The sequence below is a fragment of the Phalacrocorax aristotelis genome, chromosome 4 (assembly GCF_949628215.1).
Source record: "Phalacrocorax aristotelis chromosome 4, bGulAri2.1, whole genome shotgun sequence".
Taxonomy (NCBI): domain Eukaryota; kingdom Metazoa; phylum Chordata; class Aves; order Suliformes; family Phalacrocoracidae; genus Phalacrocorax; species Phalacrocorax aristotelis.
Window position 1 is genome coordinate 47,569,845 of NC_134279.1, and position 26,317 is coordinate 47,596,161.

Here is a 26,317-nt window from a genome sequence, read left to right on the forward strand (position 1 = left end):
TGCTGCTGCCCTTGTGATACCCGCCGTTCGCTTCCTGAGGCGGCGGCTCTCTCTCAGCCTGGTCGCCGACGCCTCCAGTGACCGGCGGTGAGAGCCGGGCCCTGCAGGCACCGGGCTCTGGCCTGCAGCGGTGAGCCGGGCCCCGCCGGACCGAGCTGGGCCCCGCGGCGGGACGCCCTGTCAGCGCCCGGCGGGGTGGCGAGCTTCCGCAGCCGGGCCGGGGAGAAGCGGCCGGCCTGGGCCACGAAGGCGCCGCGCTGAGAGCCGCCCTCCCGCCGCCTCACAGGCCGCCTGCCCGGGGACAGGATGACCCCGATGCAGTGGGACTTCCCGGTGGAGCTGTGCTGCCGGCCCATGGCGTTTGTCACCCTCACCGGCCTGGACGTGGTGTACAACGCCGTGCACCGGGCTGTGTGGGACGCCTTCTGCGCAAATCGCAGGGCCGACCGCGTCCCCATCTCCTTCAAAGTGCTCCCCGGCGACCACGAGTATCCCAAGTGCAGGACGAAGGTAGTGAGCGGCGTGTGCTCCGGCTGCTCCCCGTCCACCAGGGCCCGGCGCCACACGGGGTCCAAGCCCCTGCCCGTGCAGTGAGAGGCAGCGGCGGGATGTGGGGCTGGCGGCTCCCCGAGGGCCCTGCCGGTTTGCGGGCAGCTGAGTAGCACTCGCAGTGCTCACCGCTCAGGCGGTCTTCTGCTGTCTGCCCACGCTGTTGGAGGGGAAGCGTGGGAGCTTGGGGTCTGAGGAAAAAATGTCAGGGCTAAGGGGAAGGAAAGGGCGTTGTGGCAGAGTGGTGTGGGTTCATAGGGAGCCGGGCTGCTGTGGCCATTAGTGAGAAGCAGAGAAGGCCTTGCTTTTTAAGGTACTTGCAGTTCATGTCTCACCATTAAAGTATGCTTGTAACACTTGAGCGTTAATGAAACCCAAAGTTTAACTCTAGAGAAACTAGGTATTTGATATTGGCATATTCTGGGAATAATGTAATGCCTTTAACTAAGTGAAATGCAGCAGAAAGAGCATTTCTGCTCTGCTTTCTGCTTTGCAATGCAGTTAGGAAGCAATGTCAATGGGTTTAACCCTTGGTAAGCTATGTAATTCTGGGATGCTGGCAAGGGACAAGAGTCCTAACTGGTTTCTCCTGGCTCTGTTTAAGAGCCCCTCAAGAGCCTTCTTTTAAAATAGCCTAATTTTTCATGATGGTGTGTGAAACATGCCTCTGAACCTGACCTTTTTTTCCAGTCTACCTGGAATCTGCTCTTTGTTGCTGATATCTCAGGCATCAGACTCTGATGCCAGGGAATGAGATGTATGTCTTACTTGATAGGAAGCAAACCCTTGAGGGAAATAATGTTAAAGGAAAAATAGTAGACGTATCCACAGGTGACAGGAATGTAGAGGCAACTCCCCTTCTCTTGCTATACTAAGAGGCTTGTAAATGGATTTGGTAGTTTGCTTTAATAACCTCAATATTTTCAGAGGACATCCTATGAATGGTATATTCCAAAAGGAATCCTGAAGACTGGTTGGATGAACAAACACCTAAATTTGGTTCCGGCACTTGTTGTGGTGTTCTATGAATTAGACTGGGATGAGCCACAATGGAAAGAAAAACAGTCAGAATGTGCTACTCGAGTTGAAATTGTCAGGTAGAGTTTTTTTCACTTGGTTCATAATGTACTACAAGCTAATGGAAAATGTGAATTGCAGAATCCTTTTTTCATTCTAAGATGTATAAATATATTATTTTTTCATAGAGACTAATTAAGGGGAATTTGAACTTTGCTTTTTGAAGTACAACTGACAGTAAAGAAACTTTTTTTTTCAAAGGGTTTATTTTTAGAAGTCATTTAAGTAGAAACAGCCCCTGAAATTTTGCTTGTTAAATTCAGCACAATTATTCTGTCTCATCTGAACAAAGAAGAGAACACACCATTCCGTGGATGATGCAGCATGCTATTGTGTTTGGTTTTATTTCTTATATAGCATTCTTTCAGTGCTTCCGTCTAGACTGAAACTTCATTGAATTGATTCTTGATGTTGAAATTGATTAAATCATTTTGTTCTGATTATTCACAAATAAGAAGTGAAACCTTGACGCTGTGCCATGTTGTTTTTATTTTAGGCAAAGTTTGCAGGGAAGAAATACGAAAGTTGCTGTGGTTCTGATTCAGAAAAAAACACCATTACCTCCAGGTATTAGAAGTCTCTGTACACAGTTGTGGTGATCTCATTTTTCGGAAGGCCTGACAGGCTGAGCTGATTATAATTTGTGACATTATCTGCAGTTCTCAGTAAGCCATCTACATACATGACATGCATTGTGGCTGCAGGAAGGTATACAAATGGAAAGAGCGCGCAGGGCAGCTGAGTCTAAACATTTGATACTTTTATCCTTAACTACTTCTTCTTAAGTCCAAGTCCATCTTTTGATACACAGTATCAAAAAATAGCATGTTAGTGTAATACACGACATGCCTCCTTGTAAGTAAGTTGTATTGCTTGAGATGAAGAAAACTTGTAGAAGCAGTGAGAACTTAAAGGAAGGGTATTTGGTACCTACAGAAGCCTTTTAGTTTAACTCAGTTTTAATTGATAAAATTTTGTGGTCAAGCAAAGCTGCGAAATTTGGTGTTTTAACCTTATGTTTCGATAGAGCTGCTGCTTCAGCTATAGCTGCATACTTTCTAGTGTCTGGTGAACCATGTTTTATTTTTGTTGGGGTTTTTCTCCCCCTGGATGAAGCACATATTGCTCTGAAAGAAGTAAGAAAGAACGTGGTATCAGTTTTAGGTGTATTAGACTTTTCCAGTCCTTGTACTGGTCAAGCTGTTAGAGCTAGTTTGACATTGCGGCACTGCATACTACTTACTTGTGCTTTCCTTGACTTCACTAGGGGAAGATGTTATTGCATCAGAGAGGGCAGCAGCTTTATGCAACGCTTGTGACCTTTCTGGAAAATCCCTCTTTGTACTTCCACACACTGATCACCTTGTTGGTTATATTATAAGGTAAGTGTCTGTAAAACACTGTTTTGCTCTGTTTGCTAACAGAGGTGTTGAGAGAGTTGATAGGTTGGGGTGACTACAATGTGGCATGCTGATTTAAAGCCAGCAGTGAATGTTTTATCAGTTCACTGGAATTCTTCAGGTTATTCTACAACCTGGTGAATTCCACACAGCTCCCCTTTCTCTGTGAGGTTGAGTAATGACTGTCAGAGATGTTGCTTTTGAAGAAACATTATTAGATATCCCAAGACATTTCCTTCCTCAAGTTGGGTAGAGGCAAAGTGGGCTTTTCTACCTCTATAGTAGTTTTGGCCCTGCTGGTTCTAAATAATTTTCCCTACAAATGTTTTGTTAGGTGTAACTCTGTATTAGCATGTCTTTACTGTTCCCACCCCTCATGCCGAGCTGTATAGTTATTTATATTTATGCTAAGTGGCATTTATCTGGTTGCAAGTTCTATGTCTTTGCCATTTTTTAAGTTTCTTGTGCTTTCTGTATTAATATTTTTAAGGAATATAGCTTCAAATAAGTTATGAAGGCCTTTCAAAAACATAAAGGGGAAAGGAAGACAGTATTGTACAGACCTAAAAAGAAGGGCTCAATGTAAGGCAAATCATGGTTTGTTAAACTTAGTTTTGATTTTTCCATATATGCTTATGGAGAGGAAGGGTCGTACTCTGAGACAAATTCTTCCTTCCTCACTTTTGTATTTATGTATAAACAGTAAAGTTCTCAACATAAATCAATGCTGTTGATCCATGCTGCTCATTAACAGCTACTAGAATTGATCAGAATAAAGTAACCATTACTTCTAGTTTTTCATATTTTGCTCAGTGCTAAAGAGGGAATGTTTACTGCATGTGAACTAGTGTAAACCTTTGCAAACTGCATATAGTTGTATTTTGATCTGCAATCTGCAACTGTCTCCAAGTTTGTGAAGGTAAGGCTCTATCATTAGGGATTAATAGCTTTTCATGCACATTTTTAAAATATGTTTGAGCATATAATCATGTCAGAATTCCTGTTATTAATCTTTTTGTTTTGACATCTTTAATTGAGATTTCATAGTAGTAAAAGAATAAAATTTTTTACCTCTTGGACTGGCTTGTCTTTTCTTATACAGCTGCAATATGCTGCTAAAATAGGTATAATAGGTAGACTTAATTTATCTTGTCTTCCTTTTGTGACTGAACTCATAGTTAACAACTGGTGTCCATTGGTCTGTCCTGTTGTTTTCATCACTGTCCTGCCTGTTGTGTGGCAAGCAGAACACAAGTTGTGATCTGCTTTAGTCAAAGTCTGCAATGATCCCTTCTTGGCCAAATCACAGAACTGGTACTTCATCCTTTATTTTCCCCTGTGCGTCAGTGGTGTTGAATGTATTCCTGTTCTGGATTCTGGTTTGGTTCTAGTTGATTTTACTCCTTACAATTTGATCGTACAGCATACGCTTCTTAGATCCTCCTCAGCCTCGTACTGTATTGAGTGTTCTGGGCCTCCTTATCTTTCTCTTCTTCCCCTGTGACTTGCCATTGGGCTATTTGCCTTGCAAGCACAAGTTTGACACTTACCACTGCGACCAAGGTAGCTGTTGATGTTTGGACAGAAGGATGAAACCTACTCTGTGCCCTCAAAACTTTATTTATTGCTGTTTTTATCTTCCCTCTCCTCTCCCCATAGTCCAGCAAATAAGGACCTGTTCAGACTTATCCCAGAGGCCTCTGCAAAATTTGCTTGTTTTGACTGAGGCATCTCTCCACTTTCTGTTGCCTTGCAAAATCCTAACAGCGTGTCCTCAGACTTTCTCACATTAAATACTAGACGTTGTATAAGAAATCAATCCATAAGGCTCTTGAACCTAACTTGTCCTACTTTGTGCTACCTCTGTGTAAGGCTTTGTGTGAAGTTTTCTTTTTTCTGCAAATTCTTACCCTGTGTGGTAACTTAAAGAAGAGTTTAGTAAAACCTCAAGCTTCTTTTGCCAACCTTAGAATAAGCATGGTTAAAAGTAACTGAAGTTGTTCAGATTCTTTGTATATGGGAAAACTTAGTGAAACTTACAAGCAACTTTGTTGCAGGTTGGAAAACGCTTTCTATGAGCATGCACAAACTTACTATTATACAGAAATACGAAGAGTTAAATCTCATAAGGAGTTCTTGAACAAAACTACTCATCAGGTAATGTTACCCTATTTTTGAAATACTGTGCAAGTTATAGTGCATGTTAAAACATGAAAATAGGGGTTGTTTGTTGCTTAAGTGTTCTTATTCCCCTCTTTTTAACTAGAGATGCTTTCTCTCGGTGTAGAAAGTAAACCTCGTTTTATTTTCTGCACCTTAAACTTTGATTGGTTTTGTTCTCATGTTTGTCTTCCTCACATCTTCCTTAAAAGAAGAGCGACAGGCCAAAAATGAAGTTCTCTAATTAAAAAATTTAAATATTCTACATGGGTTAACCTATTTGAATGTACTATCTTAAGTTGAGGGCAGTGCTTCCTTAGAAGCTCAGAACTTAATCTTGCCCTTTTTTGGCTTTTAGCTTTTGCTCTTCAAATTGTTAAATATCTAATTAGACACATAATGTTCTGTTGCCATTGCCAGCTTACCCCTCTTGGAATCTGGGATCCGAGTGATGAGCTCCAAGCAAACAAGTGACACAAGCACAGAGATTTTGGGGTGTTACAAAGCTTCTTCCGTGTTCCAGGGTGAAAGGCTCGGAATAGATTAAATCTGTTGAAAGATCACTGCTGTGTCATGGTGGCAGAGAACTATTAGGAAACAGTTGCATAGTCAGTCTTTCAAGTCAACTGCTATATTATGTAAACCTCTGAAATTATCATCTGTATCTGTGTTGTAGGTAACAGGTATGTTCAGATGTTCATGAATGATTTACACTGGTTTTGTTTTGCAGCTTTTATTTGTTAGACACCAGTTCAAAATAGCATTCTTCAGTGAGCTGAAACAGGACACGCAGAATGCTCTCAAGTAAGACGTATAATCTTTCCCCACCCTTTCTACCTCAAATTACTGCAAAGCCATAGAGTATGATAAATATTTTCCCAACTGCAAAATTATTTAAACATGTATGTAAGGGGTGAATTCTTCACTGGGAAGAACACTCTTATTAGAAGTCTGTTTTCTGCTGTTGGCAATCCTGTTCTTAAATTTTATTATCTGGTGTGATTTAACTCTAATTTATTCCTGCTTAGAAATTACAGAACTGCCTATAATCTTGTGCATGAATTGAGGGCTCATGAAACAAACATGCTGGAAATCAAGACCATGGCAGGATTTATAAACTACAAGGTAACAAGTGTAATTCTAATCTTTGACAACCTTTACTTAAAAAAAAATAAAAAATCAATCCATCTTTAATGTGTAGAGGTTTAAAAGTTCCATTTTTATATTACTTTTAAGGAGGTGGATTAGAACAGCTATCAGTGGAATACTGGTTACACTCAGACTTGCAAATACTTCTGAATTCCGCACAAAAGAAAGACCCTTAGCTGAAGTTTGGGAGTATCTTGAAGGATTGAAGTTTAAGATGCAGTCATCTGAAAGACTAGCCTCTCTTAAATCTAACTCTGTGCAGGAAGAATTAAAACAAGGGTTGCTTGTTCCTTGAATACTTTTGTCTCCTTGTAAAGCTTAAGCCAGTATAGTTCAGTTACTGTTGTTAGGAGGAAGAAAGTAACTCTTTAAGAATCAGACTACACTTCTGTGTTATTTGGGGGGCTTCTAGGTAAAAAAGAAACCAAACCAAAACTATCCCACCATTTACAACAATCGTGGAGTTGGACTCCATGAAATCCCATTTGCAGACTGCAGGCTTCAAAGATCATGATCTTCCTAGTGGCTCTGCAGTTCCATCTTGAATTTGGCTGTGAGTTATGCACTCTTCTGTTGATGACTTGAGGGAGAAGGGGAAGAAAAATAATACTAGGTTATATAGAGGACCACATGCTTTCAGGTATAGTACATTATGGTTTACATCTATTTTTTCTCTGATTTCTGTGCTATTTGAGCTCTTCAGAAATACGTAAAATTTGGTTTTTTAATGAGTGATGTTTTGGGGGTGTTTTTTGTTGTTTTTTGGTGTTTTGTTTTAACAAGCTAATCCTTAGCAGCCTAACAGTTATTTTTCCTCTTATTTTGATTTCTTCTAGATATGTCGCCTCTGTTTTCAGCATAATACTCCACTGGATGCAATTGCTCAGTTCAGGAAACATATTGACTTGTGCAAGAAGAAAATAGGAAGTGCAGAACTGGCTTTTGAGCATGCTGCCTGGATGTCTAAACAGTATGCTTTTGCTTCGTAATATTTCTGGTTTACTTCCTATATAAACTCATGAAATTCACTGTTTTACTTGCCGAGGGAAGATACAAATTATGACCTCTCTCTTTATCTAAGAGATACACTAAATCATAAAACTTATACTGTCATTCTGTTTTGCATTGATTATTGACCACTTTTCTCTGGGAACAGACAGGATATGACACAAATGCAGCCATAGAACTTAGACGCAAAAGTTCAGAGAAGTATCATCTGTCTTAAGACTAACCAGAACTTTTAATCAAAATGTACCTTTCAGTTCAAATTGCTGTTCTGTACATAATCTTGGTTATAATTTTTTTTAATAGGTTTCAAGCTTTTGGTGACTTGTTTGATGAAGCGATTAAGCTGGGATTGACAGCAATTCAAACTCAGAATCCAGGTTTCTATTACCAGCAGGCAGCCTATTATGCACAGGAACGGAAACAACTAGCAAGTATGCTTTGTAACCATGATGTAAGTTGGGAGGGGAGAAAATGCTTTGCAAGTAACCAGACAGTAAATTAGCTAATGTTCTAGTCTCAGATGGTAGTGGAATAATCTGTAATATGTGTACGTTAAATCCAAGGAAGAGAGATGTGTTTTTCTGATGCTTACTAACATTACAAGTATTTGCTATGTACTGGAAAGGTTACTGCAGAACAAATGCATTAGTATTTATTTTATTATAAATAGAGTTAATTTTATTACAAATAATTCTGCCATATTTTTAAAATACTTGTAAATAAAGAGTATACTTTCTACATCTCTGGATACTTGAAAACTTACTGTTTTATTTTTCTAGTACAGTGTATGTAGAGAAATATATCTGGTGACTTACAGGAAGCAGATGAACAAGTATTAGAATGTGTGTGGCGGGTGGGTGGTTGTTGGTTTGGGTTTTTTTGACACTTGCTTGGCAGAAAGGGTTGCATGGAAAATCGATCTCTGCAGTTGACTAAACATACATGCGAATTAACTGCTCTCCAGCTGACATGTCCTGATTATTTAAAAATGTCTTTGTTCCTATTGGTGCATTTATTTATTGTCCGTGGATTATTTTGTTAGGAACTAGTTTTAAAAAGGATTACCCAGTTATTCTTTAACAGTATTTGAGACGAGTGAAGGGGAATGAAGTAGAATGTCAGACTGAATTAATGACAAGTACTCAAATGTTTGGGTTTCCTGAAGTACTATTTTTATGCAGGTGCTTGGAAAGGTTATGTTTTAAAGCAATTTTCCTCTTTTAAGTGCATGTGTATTGGATCACTTTTAATGCTTTAAAATGAAACATGAACCCCTTTTTATGACTACATTTGCTGAATTTACAGTCCTCTGTGATATATCCCAATCCGGATCCCTTGGAAACGCAAACCGGTGTGCTTGACTTCTATGGGCAAAGACCATGGCGGCAGGGAATATTAAGTACGTTTCTGTGTCTTGTATCTGTGGAGTTCAGACAAACTTCTGTAGCTGCTGATCCTGCCAGCTGACTTGGTGGCTCTTTTCCACAAAGCCAGATGCAGGGCTGGGGCTGGGACATCACTGTCGTGTTAGTTGGTGGTACAACTTTAACAAGTGTCAACTGTAAGTGCAGGAGGCGTGTTTGATCTCTATAACAAACAAAAAGCAACCTCGGGTTTATGCAGGATCAGGTATTCAGCAAAGTTGCGTAGGCCAAAGTAGCTCTGTTGCTGCTTTGTTTCAATTGCTGCCTAAGCTGTCTGTAATCAGCATGCTGCAGAAACACCTGACTGCAGTGAAGTGCAGTATTCCTGGGAAGAGAAGTTGGACAACTGGATACAGCAAAAGTAATGATGTCCCTAAATGTGATTGCTGTAAATTATTCCTGCCATCCATATTGTGTCATGTCAACTGTAGACAGGAACTCATTACTTTTTTTTTTTTTTTTCTTCAAAAAACCTTTTGGATTTCAAAATGGATTGAGATGATATGATGACTAGATTTTAATCTAAGAAAAGGAATTTTTGATTTTCCTATTAAGGAGGATGTTTTCTTATGAATTCAGACTCTGCACAGCTTTGAGCTATATATGTAAATATACGTGCAGCTCTGAGATCTTAATTGTTGGCTGTGGTTTTACTTCGCTTTCTCCCTCTCCATTTGGTCCCCCATTCTTTATTCTCTACATATCCTTTGGGCTTTGCCATTTTATCACTGCCCTTTTTAAAAGACTATTTCATTTACAGTAAATACAGTACTGTCTAACCTGCTGTCTTCAAGTGTTACTGTTTTAAAATTAGAATCTACTGCCAGGGTTAAACAGTTTAGGATGAAGAGAAAATTAACCTGTTAATATTTTCAGGTTTTTTGGTTCCAGCAAGAATTTATAGCCTTGTAAAGCCCTATACAGTTCTTCATATGTTGGCGTTCTCTACTGCTAGAGAAACACAAACTCAAACCCTTGAGATCAGATAGCAAAAGGCCTACAAATTTGTCTTAACATATGCGCTTTAAATGTTAATAGATGCAGTCTAAAGACTAGGTCATCTTACTGTAGTTTGCTATTTTTGAGTAGCTTCAGATAACTTGCCTTTTGTTTAAAAGAAGATGTTTGTTCCAGATTTTCCCTTCTAGAACACGGAGGATGGATGAGTTCTTACATCTGTCTCCTAGGCAAAAGAATGTTTAAGAGTTTGAGTGTGCTTGAGTTGGAGCTTGCATTGCGTATAGCTCACTGCATAAATAGTTCCCTTTTGGGTCTGGACAGAATTCCAATGTAATGGATTTTTCATTGTCTTATGCAGGCTTTGATCTTTCTGATCCTGAAAAGGAGAAGATGGGGATTTTATCCCTGCAGTTGAAAGAGAAAAATGTCCTTCACTCTGTAAGTTTAATTCTACAAAAAATAAAATCAGTTTTCTAACATTATCCTAATGTTTGCGTATATAATGATATCAGTATCGGTTTTATCTGTTAGGAGCTAATAATCACTTTGTTGAGTAATGCTGTCGCGCAGTTCAAGAAATACAAATGTCCAAGAATGAAAAGTCATTTGAGTGAGTATTGATAATCAGGTGCAATTTTTTAATTCATTTTGCAAAGAATTTCAATATTGATCTAATATTTTTTTTTAAACTCAGTGGTTCAAATGGGAGAAGAATATTACTACGCTAAAGATTATGCCAAAGCTTTGAAGTGAGTACCATCCGTAATTGCTCTTTCACACGCTATTCTTACTAAGATTGCATGTCTTGTTACTATGGAATAACATTGGAAGCTCACCTAAGGTGCTCCTAGTACCTGGATTTGACTGAAGCACAAGCTTTGGAGTCTACGAACTCCACTCATATCAAAGAAAGCAAAACAGATATGATAAATCAACTGATTTATTAGAGTAGAAAAACTTCCTGCTGTAAGCTGTTGGAAGCTATTTATTTCTAGCTCACTGAGTGGTATGTCTCATTCTCTCTCTCTCTCTCCCTCCGCCCCCCCGCCCCCCCCCCCCCCCCCCCCCGAAGTGATTTCTGAAACTTGCCTGCTACTGCAATGAGAATATAGTTATACTTAATTACAGACTTTGTAGTTAGAAAACAGAAATGTAGCTGAACTTAATTTTTCTTTATATACCGGGGAGTTAGCAAAAAGAATTCTTTTTAGTGGTGTAGTTTTCTGCTGTTAATGACCACAGAGCTAGGAAAGCTTAGTGCTGAAGTACACCTACCATCTTTTCCGAAGGATGTGTTTCATGCTTAGTTTCTTAACTTTGTATTTTTAAGGGGAAACAGTCAAGGTCATGTTAAGTAGGAGTCCCACAATGTTTTCATTAGTTAGTGTCATGGTTTAAACCCAGCCGGCATCTAAGCCCCACACAGCCGCTCACTCTCTCCCCCCAAGTGGGATGGGCGAGAGAATCAGAGTGAAAGTGAAAAAAATCATGGTTGAGATAAAGGCAGTTTAATAACTAAAGCAAAAGCCATGCATGCAAGCAAAGCAAAACAAGGAATTCCTTCACTACTTCCCACCAACAGGCAGGTGTTCAGCCATCTCTAGGAAAGCAGGGCTCCATTATGTGTAAGGTTTCTTGGGAAGATAAATGCCTTCATTCCAAATGTCTCCCCCTTCTTCCCCCCCCCAGCTTTATATGCTGAGCATGACATGGTGAAGCACCATACAGTGTGGAATATCCCTTTGGTGAGTTGGGGTCAGCTGTCCCAGCTGCGCCCCCTCTCAGATTCTTGTGCCCCCCCAGCCTGCTTGCTGGTGGGGCAGCAGGTGAGGAGCAGAAAAGGCCTTGGCTCTGTGTAAGCGCTGCTCAGCAGTAACAAAAACATCCCTGTGTTACCAACACTGCTTCCAGCAGAAATCCAAAACACAGCCCCATAGTAGCTACTGTGAAGAAAATTAACTCTATTTCAGCCAAAACCAGCGCAATTAGGTTTCAAAGATCACATATTGTAAAGGGAGTATGTTTGAGGTAGGAGAGATGTGTTTATTGTTACTAGCTGACTGGAAGCTGCGTGGAGGAGAAGATAGGCTAGGATAAGCAGATCAATTTGTATCAAGCCTAATTTTTATATGAATAAGCATTTCTTCTATATATTTAGGTAGATTTTTCTAAAGTAGGCAGAAACTCTTGTCTGGAGCAGTTGAACAGAGTTTATTTTTTACAATAATTTCATGCTGTTTCAATAAATCATTACCATATGTAAACAGTAGACTTGACTTGAATCTAGCATTTGTATTAGTGAAGATTAATTTTGAGTTAATGATACTAAATAAATCCAAGCTTCTAGAAATACTGGTGTGTGCAACTCGTTCTTTTTTCTCAATTTTACTGTGTTGCAGGCTCTTGGATTATGTTATGTGTGAATATCGCAGCGAAGGATGGTGGACTCTTCTCACCTCCATATTGACAACAGCTCTCAAATGTTCATATCTGATGGCCCAGCTAAAAGATTATATAACATACTCTTTAGAGCTACTGGGTAGAGGTATTCTTTTAAGAAATATACTCACCCTATACAGAAAACTGAATTACACGTATTTGGGAATCTGACAAATCATTGTCAGACGTGGTGCTAACAGTACTTCAAATGATTAGACTATAAAATAACTGTATGCCTGTGCTGAATTTTTACTTCCTTCTCTCATGCTGGAAGTTGAATTTTTTTGCTCTACAATTATAAAACCATTGCATTCAAATAGACTGTGTCAGGATATCTGAGGCACAGAGCTTCATTTGAGAGTGTTCAAACAATATAACAGAAACTTCCTGAGCTTTGGGATGGGGGAAGAACACTTTTCCTAGCAAGTTACAAAGCTAGCACCATTTTTCTGGACTTTAAGATCCCAGATATACTTCTCCCAGATTTTTTTTTTTTTCACTGGAACACTGATGACATATGCATGTGGTATGTTTTAGGGAAAGAATGTGATGTAGGGTGGCTGCACAGTAATAATGCAAGCACTCTGCTTCGTATAATGCCTGCTACTTGACATTGCAGAAATAATCCTTTTGTGCCCTAAATTGTTAACTAATACCACTGTTAGGGTAGGTGTGGTAAAACTCAGTTTGCATCTTCTGTTAGCTAGCCAGGCCTACTCTGCTTTGTGTTAAGGAGTAGCCAGTGAGACAAACCCACCTTTCTTCATCTTCAAGAGAATTCAATTAATCCTTTTTTCTTCCTGTCACCTTCTCTCGTTGTTGTTTCTAATGTTATCCAGACTTGCCTTTTACATGTCCCAGACTATTCTGGTTTTTACTGTTTCTTCTGTTTCTAAACATAAATAATGAGAAGGTACACTATTCTCCTGGGATTTTCATCCAATAAATTATGAAATGCTTTTCTAACAAAAAAAATTTACTGAATTCCAGTGGAAGTAAGAAGAAACACTTAAAATGGGGGAAATTCTGAAAACTGAATTAATCCTTCATTACTGTTATATGGATGTTAGAAATTTTTTCCCCCAGATGTGGTTTTTTTTGAAAGATGCAATCTAAAGGAAAGACTTATTTTTAAGTTTAAAAAAGAAAAAGGACTTGCTTCTGTCTTGTGACCTTTGTTTTTGTTCTGTTTGCTAGCATCTACTCTAAAAGAAGATCAGAAATCTCGAATAGAAAAAAATCTAATAAAAGTTCTAATGGTAAGTGGCAAAACTCCTATTACCCTTTTAAATACTCTTAAAAGAGTGGTCAGTGTTTGGTAACCTCCTTTATTATTTGTAATCTTCTCTCTGGATACAGAATGAAAGCCCTGATCCTGAACCTGATTGTGATGCTGCTGCTGTGAAAGCATCACAAAAATTGTGGGCTGACCGTGTTTCCTTGGCAGGTAGTAATGTTTTTACAATAGAAGTCCAAGATTTTATACCATTTGGTAAGTAAGAAAGCAAACTTACACCAGACTATGAATTTTGATGTAGTTTTCTTTTGAAAGTAACTAATTAGGAAAAAAATAGAAAGTATATATATTAAAGCCAGCAACACTGAAACTCTTGCTTCAGCACTGCTATTCATCTAAATCAGTAAGATAAGAAGTCATGAGACAAGCCAATGACCTCTTGTCCCCAGTGAAGAAGAATCTATTGAACATTGTGTCTGAGGCAGGGGAAGGTTCTAAACTTCCAGCTGAGGCTATCTATGCTTTTAAACATGGTAGAAATAGTAAACCCTTGCTTTTGAAAGAATTCTGCCGTAGGATTCTGAGGAAAGAGGGCAGAATGCGTGCCAAGTAATACTCCCCATAGAGAGGGGGCATAAGTGAGCATTACCTGCAAAAGAAGTGTATCTAAGTGTACAGGATTCGGGTTTGTTTGGGGTTTTGTTGTGGGGTTTTTTGGTTTGGTTTTTTTTTTTCCTGCTGGATATCTGCCTCTCCTCTTCTCTGTAAAGGTTTTGGTGAAGTACTAAAAAGTGACTTTCTGTGACAGTGTTAATAGCCAAACTTGTCCCACTTACGTACAAACCAGTTTTAAGAATATAGGCGGAACAATCCTTACCATGATTATGTCAAGAATGTGCTTCTAGAATTTAATGTTGTAGTTTTGATGTGTTTAACACCTACTTCTTGCTTTTTGTGGGTGTGTTTTGTTTGTTTGTGTTTGTTTGTTTTCCCTTGTTTTTAATTCCAGTGCAGTGCAAAGCAAAATTTCTTGCTCCTAGTTTTCATGTTGATGTTCCTGTGCAGTTTGATGTATACTTCAGAGCTGATTGTCCTCATCCTATCAGGTTTTCAAAGATCTGCGTCAGTTTCAATAATCAGGTAACTATGTTCTATCTATTTCTGACCCAGTGATAGAAGCTTATCATAAGAATGGAATAATGTCTATCAGTGTTTTTAAACATAAAAATCAAAAGTTCTTTTCAAAAAATTATGTTAATACTTAAGTTAGAAATGTTTGTTTCCTTTTTGCCTTACCTATCACTTTTGACAAGTATATTGATACTGTGATAAGTTTGTCTATCATATATTTGTTTCTCAATGAAGCGCTCTAAAGTTTCAGAAGGATCATTTTAATGTCTTATTTCTCTTGATGTTCTTGCATAAAGGTACATTAATTAATATAATGGATATCTTGTGTCAAAGAATTGCGTTGTAATTACTTGCCAAGTCTGACTTCCATAGTGTGAAAAGTAGCAAGAACCCATATAGTTTGATCCAGTAACACAGAGACTTAACATTTGCTATACTACCGTTACTCTCTAAAGATGTCTTATGTCTGGATTTATCAACTTTTTTCCCCACTCCTCCATTGTAGGATTACAACCAGTACTGTGTGGTAGAAGAAGCCTATCAAAAAAGTGATATTCTAGAACAGTCATCACAAGGAACGATGTGCTTAGTCCCTGGCAAAACGAGAAAGTTCACTTTCAAATTTGTTGCAAAAACTGAAGATGTAGGAAAGAAGATTGAGGTTTGCGAATTTGTTTTACACCTTTCTTACTGATGCTTACAAAGAACTCAAAACTACAAAGCTGCCTCTAATCTGGCACCAGTTACAAATGTCACTGCAGTTCAAAACATTTGAATTCTTGAAACTAAGTATCAAAAATGAGAGTAAAATTTTATTGACAGTACCAAGCAAAAAATATCACAAAAAATTAAGTATTGCTTGAAGTTTGTTTTTTAAATATGTGCAATAAAAAAAAAAAGGTGGGGAGGAGGGTGGTATAGCGCTATGGGAGGTAGGAAACTACAAAATGCTACACTGCACACGCGTGAGCACAGGTTCTTCTCCCAGCACTGTTTCATTAAATGAAATCCTGGAGTGGTGAGGCCTCTTCAGTCTGCAAAGCTGCCAGAAGCTGTTTGGTGATCTACAGGCACAATAAAGTGTGTGTTGGAAAACTATATTGTTACAGAACAAAGTTATCAGGTTTTTTCAAATTTGTGTCTATCAGATCACCTCTGTGGATTTGATCCTGGGAAGTGAATCTGGCCGATGTGTGATTCTGAACTGGCATGGAGGAGGTGGAGATGCTGCTTCATCCCAGGAAGCATTGCAGGCAGCACGCTCCTTCAGGCGAAGACCTAAGCTTCCAGATAACGAAGTACACTGGGACAGTTTGACTATTCAGGCAAGCACTATGTGAGTGAAAACTTGAAAACATGTATGACCCATCACTATGAGTCTCCTTTGAAGTCCTGATTGCTCTGCCTAAAAGAAGACAGACTTGTTGAAACTACTTTAATAGGAGCTTTTTAGTATGTCTTTGCTTAACTGGGGATAAGATAGGTACTATCTTAATTCTTTAGGACTTTTGAGGCTCCAGGTAGCTAGGAGTACAGAAAAAGCTTGCACTGATCTCTGACCATACCAAGTATGCTTTAGGTTGCCTCTTCACCTAACTTTGCTAGGCAGACTTTTCCTGGATTTTTGTGCAAAGTAGGAGGTGTTATTGTTCTCTCACAAAAGCCACCACACAAATAAAGAATGCTTAAGAAACTGTATTGGCAAAATAATTATTAATGAATAGACTAACACTAATGTAGATGCATTCAGAAGAATTATATCAAATAGCTGTTGGGGGGGGTGCTTTTTTCTTTCCTGACAGAACATCTGAACCATCAGTGCTTGTTACTGGGGTTCCAGACTGGTTTATAGAGTTGCTCCCATTATGTTGCTTTTCAGGAATCTCGCATCTCCTAGTTGAATAGGCACCAGTTGTCAGAACTCTTGAACAATAAGCTGTTTTAATCTTAAAAACTTATTTAAGAAACATAAAATAACCGAGGATTTTCTCTTAAAGGATTATTTCTAGAGTGCCAAACATTTCTGTTCAGCTCCGTCATGAACCTCCTGCCCTGACCAATGAAATGTATTGTTTGATTGTGACAGTCCAGTCACATGAGGACACAGTGGCCAAAGATGTTAAACTTACAGCAGGTTTAAAGCCAGGTATTTATGGTTACTTTCTTTTAATCCAGCAGTCTCTTAATTGACTCCTTGTTTTTGATGCAATGCAGAGGAATATAGTAAATGGCTCTCCTGCAGTAACTAAGAGCCAAACCAAAGTGAAGGCTGGGAATGATAGATTACTAGTGGTAAGAATAAGAGCTAACAGACTCATTCAGTTATGGTTATCTTAACCACTGTTTGTCAATCCTGCTTACGTGGGAATTTTCAGAAGATAAGTCTTTACGAGTTTCAAAGAAAACCTGTAAACTTTTTGTATTCCTTCCTAACCTTTAATTTACTCATAACTAATTTTTCCTTTTCCCAAGGGATAGATTTTCCTCTTGCTGAGATAAAAGCACTAGACAGCGCTAGATAAATGTTTTCTAAGTATAGTCACTGTAGGTTTTCTCCCCCATCCAACCCCTTCTTTTTTTTCCCACCCTGAACAATGTGGTTTGGTTATTAAACCACTTTGAAATTTGGGGAACAGTGGAGAACCAAGACAGCATTCCTCTGAATTAAAAGGAAAAAGTGCAAATAATATATGTCTAAGTCCTACTTAGCTGTATGTAGTTATTGCTGACAATTTTCAATATGTGGAGTCCAAATGTTAGACACTGGCTAGGTGTACCAAGCATAATTGTAGCAATTATCCTAAAAGGCAAAAATATTTTTAAGCCGCTAGCATCTAGGATGCAATATGTGCTGTGTATTCTGAAATAGAGCCACATTCCCTATACAGTTGTACGGTTCATTAAAGTCCGTGAAATGTTCTTTAAACTTATTTAACTGGATGTTTGGGCTTGGCTCCTAAAAGTCAAGACCAATTATTAAACACTGCTTTATTGTTTTTCCCCACTTGATCTTTGACTCTTAACACATGATATGCAAGGTCAGTGTGGTTTTGCTGGTTACATTAAAAGAACAATTGAAATTTGACATTTCATTTATGGGGAAGGTGATATATTTTCCACAGTTGCAACTCTTTGGCAAGACGTGGCTTCTTTTGCTTTGAAAACTATCCCATGTGATTGCAGTAATGCCATTATTCTAGTCAACCTCTGACTGAAGAATGGTTTCACTTAACATCTATACATTTGTTTTTATGTATTTTCAACACAGATTTGGAAGAAAAATTTTAAAAAGATGTAAAATCATTAAGCCATGCTCTTGAGAACAGAAGAATCACAGAACAGTGAAACTTCCTTTTTCCTTCATATAGAGTACCAAGAAAAAGTTGGATCACATAATCATATTGTGTGTTATATATGGTAGGGAACATCAGGAGATGATTTCAGATTTTTTTATTTTGTTTGTTTGTTTGTTTTTGTGTTGTTTGGGGTTTTTTTTTCTGCCCTAAATAGATGAAACAAAAACCTTGCAGGATGTGAACCCTCCAACTTCAGGTGTTGTTAAATCTACCCTCTGCTGGTACTCTTGAAAGATTCCCTCAACTGAATGAACAATATTAATTCCTCATGCATTGCTTCTTGAGATGAATATCTTATTATTTTTAGTTATTGCTTTTATGTTTTAGTGACATGAACCTGTATGGATATGAAGACTGTTTTTAATCCTAGGACAAGATGCCAACCTGACTCAGAAAACTCAGGTGACTCTTCATGGAACAGATACATGTGATGACTCCTTTCCTGCACTGCTTCCTGATATCCCTGTAGGAGACTTGCAACCAGGGGAAAAGGTGAAGGCTTAAAACCTTTCTACATTATACTTAAGAAAAAGTGGATCAACTAATAAAAGACTCTCATAGAAGGACCTATGTTTACTTTCAGATATCTGAAGCGATAATACTTAGGGCATATTTTACCTATTGTTTACTTGTAGTTTAGTATTTCTTTAGTTAGATTCCCTTTCGGATTAAATTTGGGAATAAGGTATATTCTGGGATTGATGATACAGCTGGGAGATAGGAAATAAGGAGGCTAATCTCAACTGTTAATTAAATTCACCACCTAATGGACAGTAGATGATAATAGTCAGCAAGTGTGATTCAGTGTGGTAGAGGACCAAATATGCAGAAGTTGCACCAAACTGAAATTGTCACTAGTAAAGTAGAAGTTGGGTATATCATATATTATACAGTAATGATTCTTCTCTCGTACTGTTAAGTAGCAGAGGACCATCAGTAGCGAAGCAACTGGAGCTGTGCTACTCTGATTAAAATCATTCATTGTATGATTAAGATCATGCATTGTAGGAGGTTTTGTGGTCAAAATAATACCCGTTCTACTATTGCCCTCTTGGACTACGATGATTAGCAAGTTTTGGACAGCTCTAAGACTAATTAATGTAATTTAAGTCTAGCTTGGCTCATACTGTCTCCTTTATTTTGCAGCTGGAAAAACCAATATACATTCGTTGTGGAACAGTTGGTGCAAGAATGTTTCTGGTTTATGTTTCTTACTTAATCAACACAGTTGTTGAGGGGAAAGAAATCCTCTGCAGGTGTCATCGGGTAAGATGTAAAGATGCAGTCATTGTTGGAGGTACATTCATTAAATGCAAAAAATATTCTCAATCTAAGGGCTGTAATTCCAAGTATCTTAGAAGTCTTTCTAGTACATAGAAAAAAATGCTAAATCAGCAGTATGGTAGTCCAATTTAGGGTGAGCAGTTTCACAAGTATAATCAGAAGAAAAGTTTCTATATTTATTCTTAAATATCTTAGATACATTCTGCCCTGGGGAGGACTTGGTTAAAATGATGATTGAAAGTAACTTTATATTAGGTACTAGTAACCTTTGACATCAATAGCCAGGTCCAAAACTGAATATAACTTTTTTTTTACCCTCTTCTTCCCACCCCTTTCTTTACCTATACAGGATGAAACTGTAACCATAGAAACAGTATTTCCTTTTGATGTTGCTGTCAAATTTGTCTCCACAAAGGTACATATTTGAAAATTTGTTGAAATTTTGGAATCACACCACTTTCAATAGTTGCACCCTGTTTAGTTAGAAATAACCAGATCTTGTCTGTCTTGACAGTTGGAGCACTTGGACAGAGTATTTGCAGATATACCATTTTTACTGATGACAGACATCCTGAGTGCCTCTCCTTGGCCTCTCACTATTGTAAGCAGCCAGCTACAGCTGGCCGCTTCCATGACCCCAGTAGATCAACTGGAATCTTATGTGGAGAATGGTAAGTTTTCTTAGACTCTGCTCTCTGTATCAGGAGGATACTTTTTGCATAAGTTGGGAGTAAGAAATAGGGGACATTTTGAAGAGCATTTGCTTATCAAACTTTAAGTAGAAGAAAACTGCTTAATACTACAGTTGCTTTCTAGAACACAAGTTAGCGGTATCCTTCAAAATATAGTTGTAATTCACTAGATCAAGTAAATAGACTTGAATAATAGATCGTAACCAAAATGCTAAATATAGCAGACATAAGGGAAAGCAGCTGAAACTATTTCTGATGCGCAACTTCTTAGATATCCATATGAAAAGACACTTGATATTTCCAGTGTTTATGGGCTGTGTATACTTCCTGGAATGCAAGCACTTTACCATGTGATAGAGGCAGCATCCAAAGGCTGAAGTGATCCATGTCCATGACTGCTGTCATGAAATTGAAAGATATGAAGCTAGACAGGGTAGGCTATAAAGAACAGTTAGAAGCAAGCATCTTTTTTATACTAACTCAGTTTAATAAATTATTACTTAAATATTAAAAACAAATCTTGCAGATCTCAACCTTTGAGTGCAGTATGTTAGCTTTAAAGCCATATAAATGGAGTACTCAGCAGTAGAGCTGATCCAAAATCTTCCAACAAAACATTGTCGTTGCATTTGCTGAGTCAGAGAAGTGAAAATGTATGTATTCTATCAAAACTTGGAATAAAATGGGGCAGTCTGGATGGCTGCTTGATTGTGGGGCAGCTGTCTGCCCATGGAATCAAGGACTTGCAAGATTGTAGTTCCTCTATATGTTCAAGGGTTACCTGGCAAAAAGCAGTTATTTCCCAGGTCCTTTAGTCCTCAAACTATGAGACTTAATCTTCAGCTCTGGTGCCTTGTGCTTCGTGGCTTCTGGTTGATGCTCCTAAAGAGCTAACTGCCAGGAGGTATGAACCCTCTCGGATACCAGCTGTTCAGCTGTCACCTTTTGGTTGATTCCCCGCCACCCCCCCCATTCCCCTTGTAAGGTTTAATGAAGCTTAATGAACAATTTTGAATAACTGAAACATCTACTTTTCTTAGTACTTTTTTTAAAATCACTCTTTAAGTGAAAAGTACTTTTTTCCTCATTCAAGTGGAGGGGGAAGGAAAAAAGGAGTGAAAAGTCAAAGCCAGTAGATTTTTTTTCTTGTGTATCCTCTCTTCCCCACCTCCCATCCATTTGGGTGGGAGAAGAGAAATGTCCATGTTCATTTTCATTTTAAAACATGAGACACCTCCTATGCTGATGTCTTGGAATTTACTTGGAATTGTGGGAGAAGGGTAGAATTTGAATTGGCATTATTTTGCCGGGTGTTTGGGTTTTTTTGTGTATGAACTAAATTTGCAATGACTTGTTCTGTGTGTACATGAAAGATGCCATAATGCTGTTCAGAAATTAAACTGTCCTATATTTGTATATGTCACCCTTTCATGTATTGGGATATTTCACAATCGTTACTGAATTTATATATTATGTAGGTATACTTTGCAAAGCACTTCAGAGGCCTTTCTGGCTGAGCACTTGTGTTTGTCATATTGGATTTTTAGACTTGGTGGCTTCTGCAGTAATGGTTATGCTTTGATTTTTAAACAAAATCTTGCTGATAGTTGTTTTACAGACAGGTGAGAGTGCCAGTGAGTGCTTTTGCCTTCGATGTCCTCCAGTTACTAATGCTAGTGGAGTGGCAACTGGATGTTACATAATTTCCTGGAAAAGGTAAGTAGCTCTTGGGCTGGATGAGGAGAGGAGATGAGTTGTTTTGTTGTTAGGGGTGACGTTGAGTTGGTGTGTTTTTGAGGTGGGGTGGGTTTATATTTTTTTCTTCACTTTTTTGGTTTTGGATCTTCCTGTAGCATTCACTGTCTAGACTTTGGACCTTACTAATTACTGCTTAGCTTGCTAGACTTTCCAATAAATATATACTTAATTTAAGAGATAAATATTATGTGGCTATGGTTTTTAACATTCCATGAAGCTTTCTTCTTTGTAAGATCTGAGATCAATTACAAAGCTGTTTTGTCACATTCCACTTGCTGTTTTCTCCAGCCGTGAAATACTTCACTTGAGAAGCCAAGTCAGAGGAATAGTTTTGCGATAGTTTTCCCATTTAGAAAGCTTGTTTGTTTCTACTAACTGTTTTCCCACCCTAGATTGTGGGTTTATATATTCACTCAGTTTTCCAAGACAAATGTTAAGGTGTATCTTCTAGTTTGCTGCTTTTTTTGTAGTTTTAGGGCTGGTTTTAGTGTTCTTACTTACCTTTTACTGTTTTATCTCCATGCTGTGGCACTTTTTTTGATCACTTCAAACAATCCAGTATAAGGATTTAGTTTTTTTCTTTGCAACACTGAAATTACTATAATTTTAGTTGAGTACACAAAACCAACATCACTTATACATGACTAATTTGATACTTTATGTTGTATAACTTTCAACATGGTCTGTGTTTGACTTTTCCCTGCAGAAGTTCACCTGTGGAAAGTGTACCTGTTGTTAGTACAGTCATCACTCTACCACATGTGATTGTAGAGAGCATTCCTCTCCATGTTAATGCAGGTAATATTAATTTGGCAACATATGTTCCCAACTAGAATTTTTAGGGCTGCCAAAGTTTTAAAGCATCCAGCACTTGCATTTACTGTAGTAAAAGACAGAAAACTCTTGTCTTCTGTCCCCTCTTCGATTCAAGGGAAGAGCTGGAACGTAATTACAAAAATGTGCTCTGTTTAAAAGCTGTCATGGGATCGACCTGTGTTGCACAGCAGCACAGAGGCCAGAGTTACCTCTGCTGATGCCACCTTCCCAGTAGGTTTCTCTAGATGCCTATGGCAAGCATTGTTTCATCCACCCACGCCCTGGCTACATCCCAGAAAAGAAACAGCCTGGAGAATTGGAGCTGCTTGTGGGCAGGTGAACTGTTTCTCTTCTAGCACTTCACCTGCACAAGAGCAGAGGGGGAGTGGAGAGCTGAACACACAGAATTCCTGTGCTTTCCTCAGTTCAGTTTCATTTGTACTGAGATTCTTCCACCATCTTTTCCTGCTACATTTTGAAGGAGCTCCCTGACAGTGTCTGATAAGGTTTGGGTAAGCTGAAAATACCCAGCAGCAACCAACGTGACTTCATAGTTAGCACTCTTGGAAGCTGTTAGCAGTTGGGGGTTTTGTAACTAGGTGTAGAAGAAGTGTTATTGAAAAGCTGTAATGAAATTGTGTTCTGTTCTTTAATCTTTCTCTCTGAAAAACTTTGCCAGAAATGCTATAGATACCTAGCTATTGTAACTATTTTTTACTTCAAACTTTTCACCACCCTTTGCGATAGACTTATTTATGTACTGCACTTTAAAATGTATTTTATATTTGAGATTACTTTCTTTCCAAAGATCTGCCATCATACGGTCGAGTCCGAGAATCCCTACCTGTCAGATATCACCTGCAAAATAAGACCAACTTAGTCCAGGATGTGGAGGTGTCAGTGGAACCCAGTGATGCCTTCATGTTCTCTGGCCTTAAACAGGTACAAAATTGTCACATCTACTGATCCTGTTGGCTTATCTGGCAGTAAAGAATACATTGATTAGACTTACACTGGTGTGCAGAGAGGACAAACTTATTATATGGTAAGTTCTGTCTGGAAGAACACAAGGATGCAAACTCCATTTAAAGGATGGGAAATCCTTAAGCATAAGGGCTAAATGGAAGCCTGACTGGGAGCTATTTGTCTTGTTTATGGGTAACCTGGTGCTTCAGTACAGAAGTAATAGTTTAACTAGAATAGGAAAGTAGTTGCATTCTTTCCAGCTTCAGAAAGTAAACCACATATAAATAGAAAGTAAACGGAGGGCTGCTTTTAGTCACAGAACTTACCTATGTTTGTGGCTTTTTTTCTCTTCTTTTGTAAGATCCGATTAAGAATTCTTCCTGGTACACAGCAGGAAATGTTATATAACTTCTATCCTCTGATGGCTGGATATCAGCAGTTACCATCTCTTCATGTTAACTTGCTACGATTCCCAAACTTCACTAATCAGTTGCTCAGACGATTCATACCAACACACATTTTTGTAAAGGTAAGATGGTGAGAAGTGCCTTGTGTTTAAAGGCTATCCCTGTGGGGCTGCTCATTTTTTGGGGACTACCACCCCAGCTCTGTTCAAAGCTGAGTATTTCTAAGCAGACTAAAATGGCCAGCTTGTAACAGAGCTTTTTGCTTTGAAAAGTCTTGGGTTGTGTATTGGTGTTGTCAACCAAAATACTTAAGAAATCTGTTGAAGTGCAACAGGTATTTGGTTACAATTAGATGAACTAGCTGAATGTGCTTAGCCTGTCCCTGTTATTCTATGTCTTACTCTGAAAAATGAGTTTGAGTTGTCTCCATTTTGAGTACAATGGAGTGAGCTAAATGTAATTAAATACTTTAATACCATGACTTGTAGCACTCCTGAAAAAAGTGTTTGAGCAACCCATATGAGTAGGTTCAGAAACACCATAGTATCCCACATCTCTCTGCGTAACTTCTGAAAACACATTGTCAGTGAATTGCTAGTTTAGATTTTTTAAGTGGTACAACTGAAGACAACTCAGTCATGCTATGAAAAATAGATCACAGGTTTCTTTTGACTTTAAGAATCATTTAAATCCAGTTGCCCAAAACAGTGCTTTCTTGTTCCACTGCTGCTGTCTCCAGAATATTGTATTGACTCTTTAGCCAGACGCTTAGCAAGCAAGGAGCTTGAAGAGTTTGTTTATATGACTTGAGATGGACTTGTTCAGACATCTGTAATCCTGTTTCCAGGAAACAGCCCTGGCATTCTTTCAATTTTTTTTTTAGCCAAAAGAGATAGGCAGAACTTATTTTTTACATATGCTGTCAATCAGTGGCTCTTCTAGGTTGCTTGTCAAGATGTCCTTCTAAGTCAGTACAAGAGACTTTTTTTTTTTCCCTCAAAAGCGTGATGTTCTCAACGTTCCTGTGGAATCTTTCAGGCTTCAGAATTCTTTGCTTTTGCTTTGGAGTTGTCAGGACCTCAAAAAAACCTTATTGTAAGGATGCCTTTTCTTCCTCAAAACTTTGTCCTTGTCTCTCCCACCTCTAGTGATTCTGCTTAAAAATCTTCCAAGAACCTGTCAGTCTCATTTCTGTTCTATGCATTGGTAGCTATCAGCTTTTTATACTGCAGTAATATTCAGAACTCTATCAGCCAAGCCTGGTGCTGAGCTGTCCAAATGTGTACAGAGGTGATCTAAGCATTTAACAGGGCAGTTAAAGAGCTGAGGCCCCTACCAAGTACTCGCTGGGCCAACCTGAAATTTGAGCTGGATGTCCTCCATGTTTGCGCTACTACTGGAAACCATTAGAAGTAAGGATAAGCTTAATGCCATGCTTGTGTACTAGAGCTATGTTGATCAACACAACGTATTGCGAAGTGAGTTTCATAACAGCCTTAGTATTTTGCCTGTTGTTTTTTTTAATTCTCTATCTTAATTTTCTTAAAGCCTCAGGGTCGTCAAGCAGATGATAACTCGATTGCAGCTGCGTAACTTCAAGACCTGTACCTCTGCACTTAAAGAAAATGGGATGTTGCACAGAATATATAAAGCTCACTTTGGAAACGTGGCTTTGATCAAACCATAAGGATTAAGTTTTATTTTTAAACTACAACTCTTAGCAGAACTAATGTGTTAAAAAACCTATTCTCTCAGACTTTCTTTAAGGAATAAACATGTGGAAGGAACTTGGTGCTTTATTTAACAGGAACGTTCTTTTGAAGTTAACTTTGAATGTCAAACTCTTAAAAGTATATTATTAAGGCATATTAAATGTCTTGAGTATTTAAGTGAAGAAATACTAATTCATTTGACCAAAACTGAAAGACATTTTCATAATTAACAGTAAGGTGACACGCAAAGTTTGTGCTTACTATTACTGAGACTTACAACTTTGAAAATGATCATCCTTTACAGAAGTTTGCTCTGTGCCACTTGTGTTGAGGGCAGAGCTGGGTGTGCAGTAGCACAGTGAACTACAGATGGTTACATTGTACTGTTGGATTAAAACCATAAATCTCTAAAAGGCATTATTTCTCCTGGGTAAGCCATACATTCGAATTGGAATTCAGCAACAGCTAGTCCAGTGAACAGAGAGATTCATTTGTAACAGTTGGACTATCCGACCTGAAGCTGATATGATTTTGCATTATTTTTACATGCACAGCTTCCAGATTAAAGATGTATCTTAGTAGTCTCCTGCTGTGTGAATTTAAAAAATGGACATCCTACTGTTGTACAGCTCTGGATGAACTGGTGTTTAAAATACAGTAAATCGTGTATATAAAAAAAAAATGCATTGTGAAAACTTCAGTATAACTTTCTAAATAATTACATTTTGATTGCTTGGGAATACCTTATTTATTGTGAAAGTGAAGTTCTAATAAACAGCTTGTAACAGAGTA

At 38.4% G+C, this 26,317-nt stretch overlaps 1 protein-coding gene across 2 annotated transcripts; it reads left to right on the forward strand.

The window, feature by feature from the left end:
- Positions 1 to 18: 18 nt before the first annotated feature.
- TRAPPC11 (trafficking protein particle complex subunit 11) lies at positions 19 to 26,317 on the forward strand. Of its 2 annotated transcripts, none has more exons than XR_012660342.1 (29): positions 19 to 510; positions 1,477 to 1,646; positions 2,123 to 2,193; positions 2,894 to 3,008; positions 5,084 to 5,183; positions 5,917 to 5,990; positions 6,215 to 6,311; positions 7,172 to 7,305; positions 7,647 to 7,794; positions 8,649 to 8,742; positions 10,086 to 10,165; positions 10,259 to 10,337; positions 10,422 to 10,476; positions 12,127 to 12,272; positions 13,364 to 13,425; positions 13,526 to 13,658; positions 14,413 to 14,543; positions 15,040 to 15,195; positions 15,683 to 15,870; positions 16,532 to 16,680; positions 18,261 to 18,382; positions 19,037 to 19,156; positions 19,524 to 19,589; positions 19,689 to 19,845; positions 21,485 to 21,582; positions 22,331 to 22,422; positions 23,249 to 23,382; positions 23,768 to 23,935; positions 25,362 to 26,317. XR_012660342.1 is itself a non-coding variant. In XM_075091201.1 (29 exons), exons 1-29 carry the CDS (start codon positions 307 to 309, stop codon positions 25,404 to 25,406), a joined length of 3,399 nt encoding a protein of 1,132 aa, XP_074947302.1. In that variant the 5' UTR covers positions 19 to 306; the 3' UTR covers positions 25,407 to 26,317. The 2 variants fall into 2 exon arrangements, 1 of the variants encoding a protein (XP_074947302.1); XM_075091201.1 differs by having other exon boundaries at positions 21,474 to 21,582.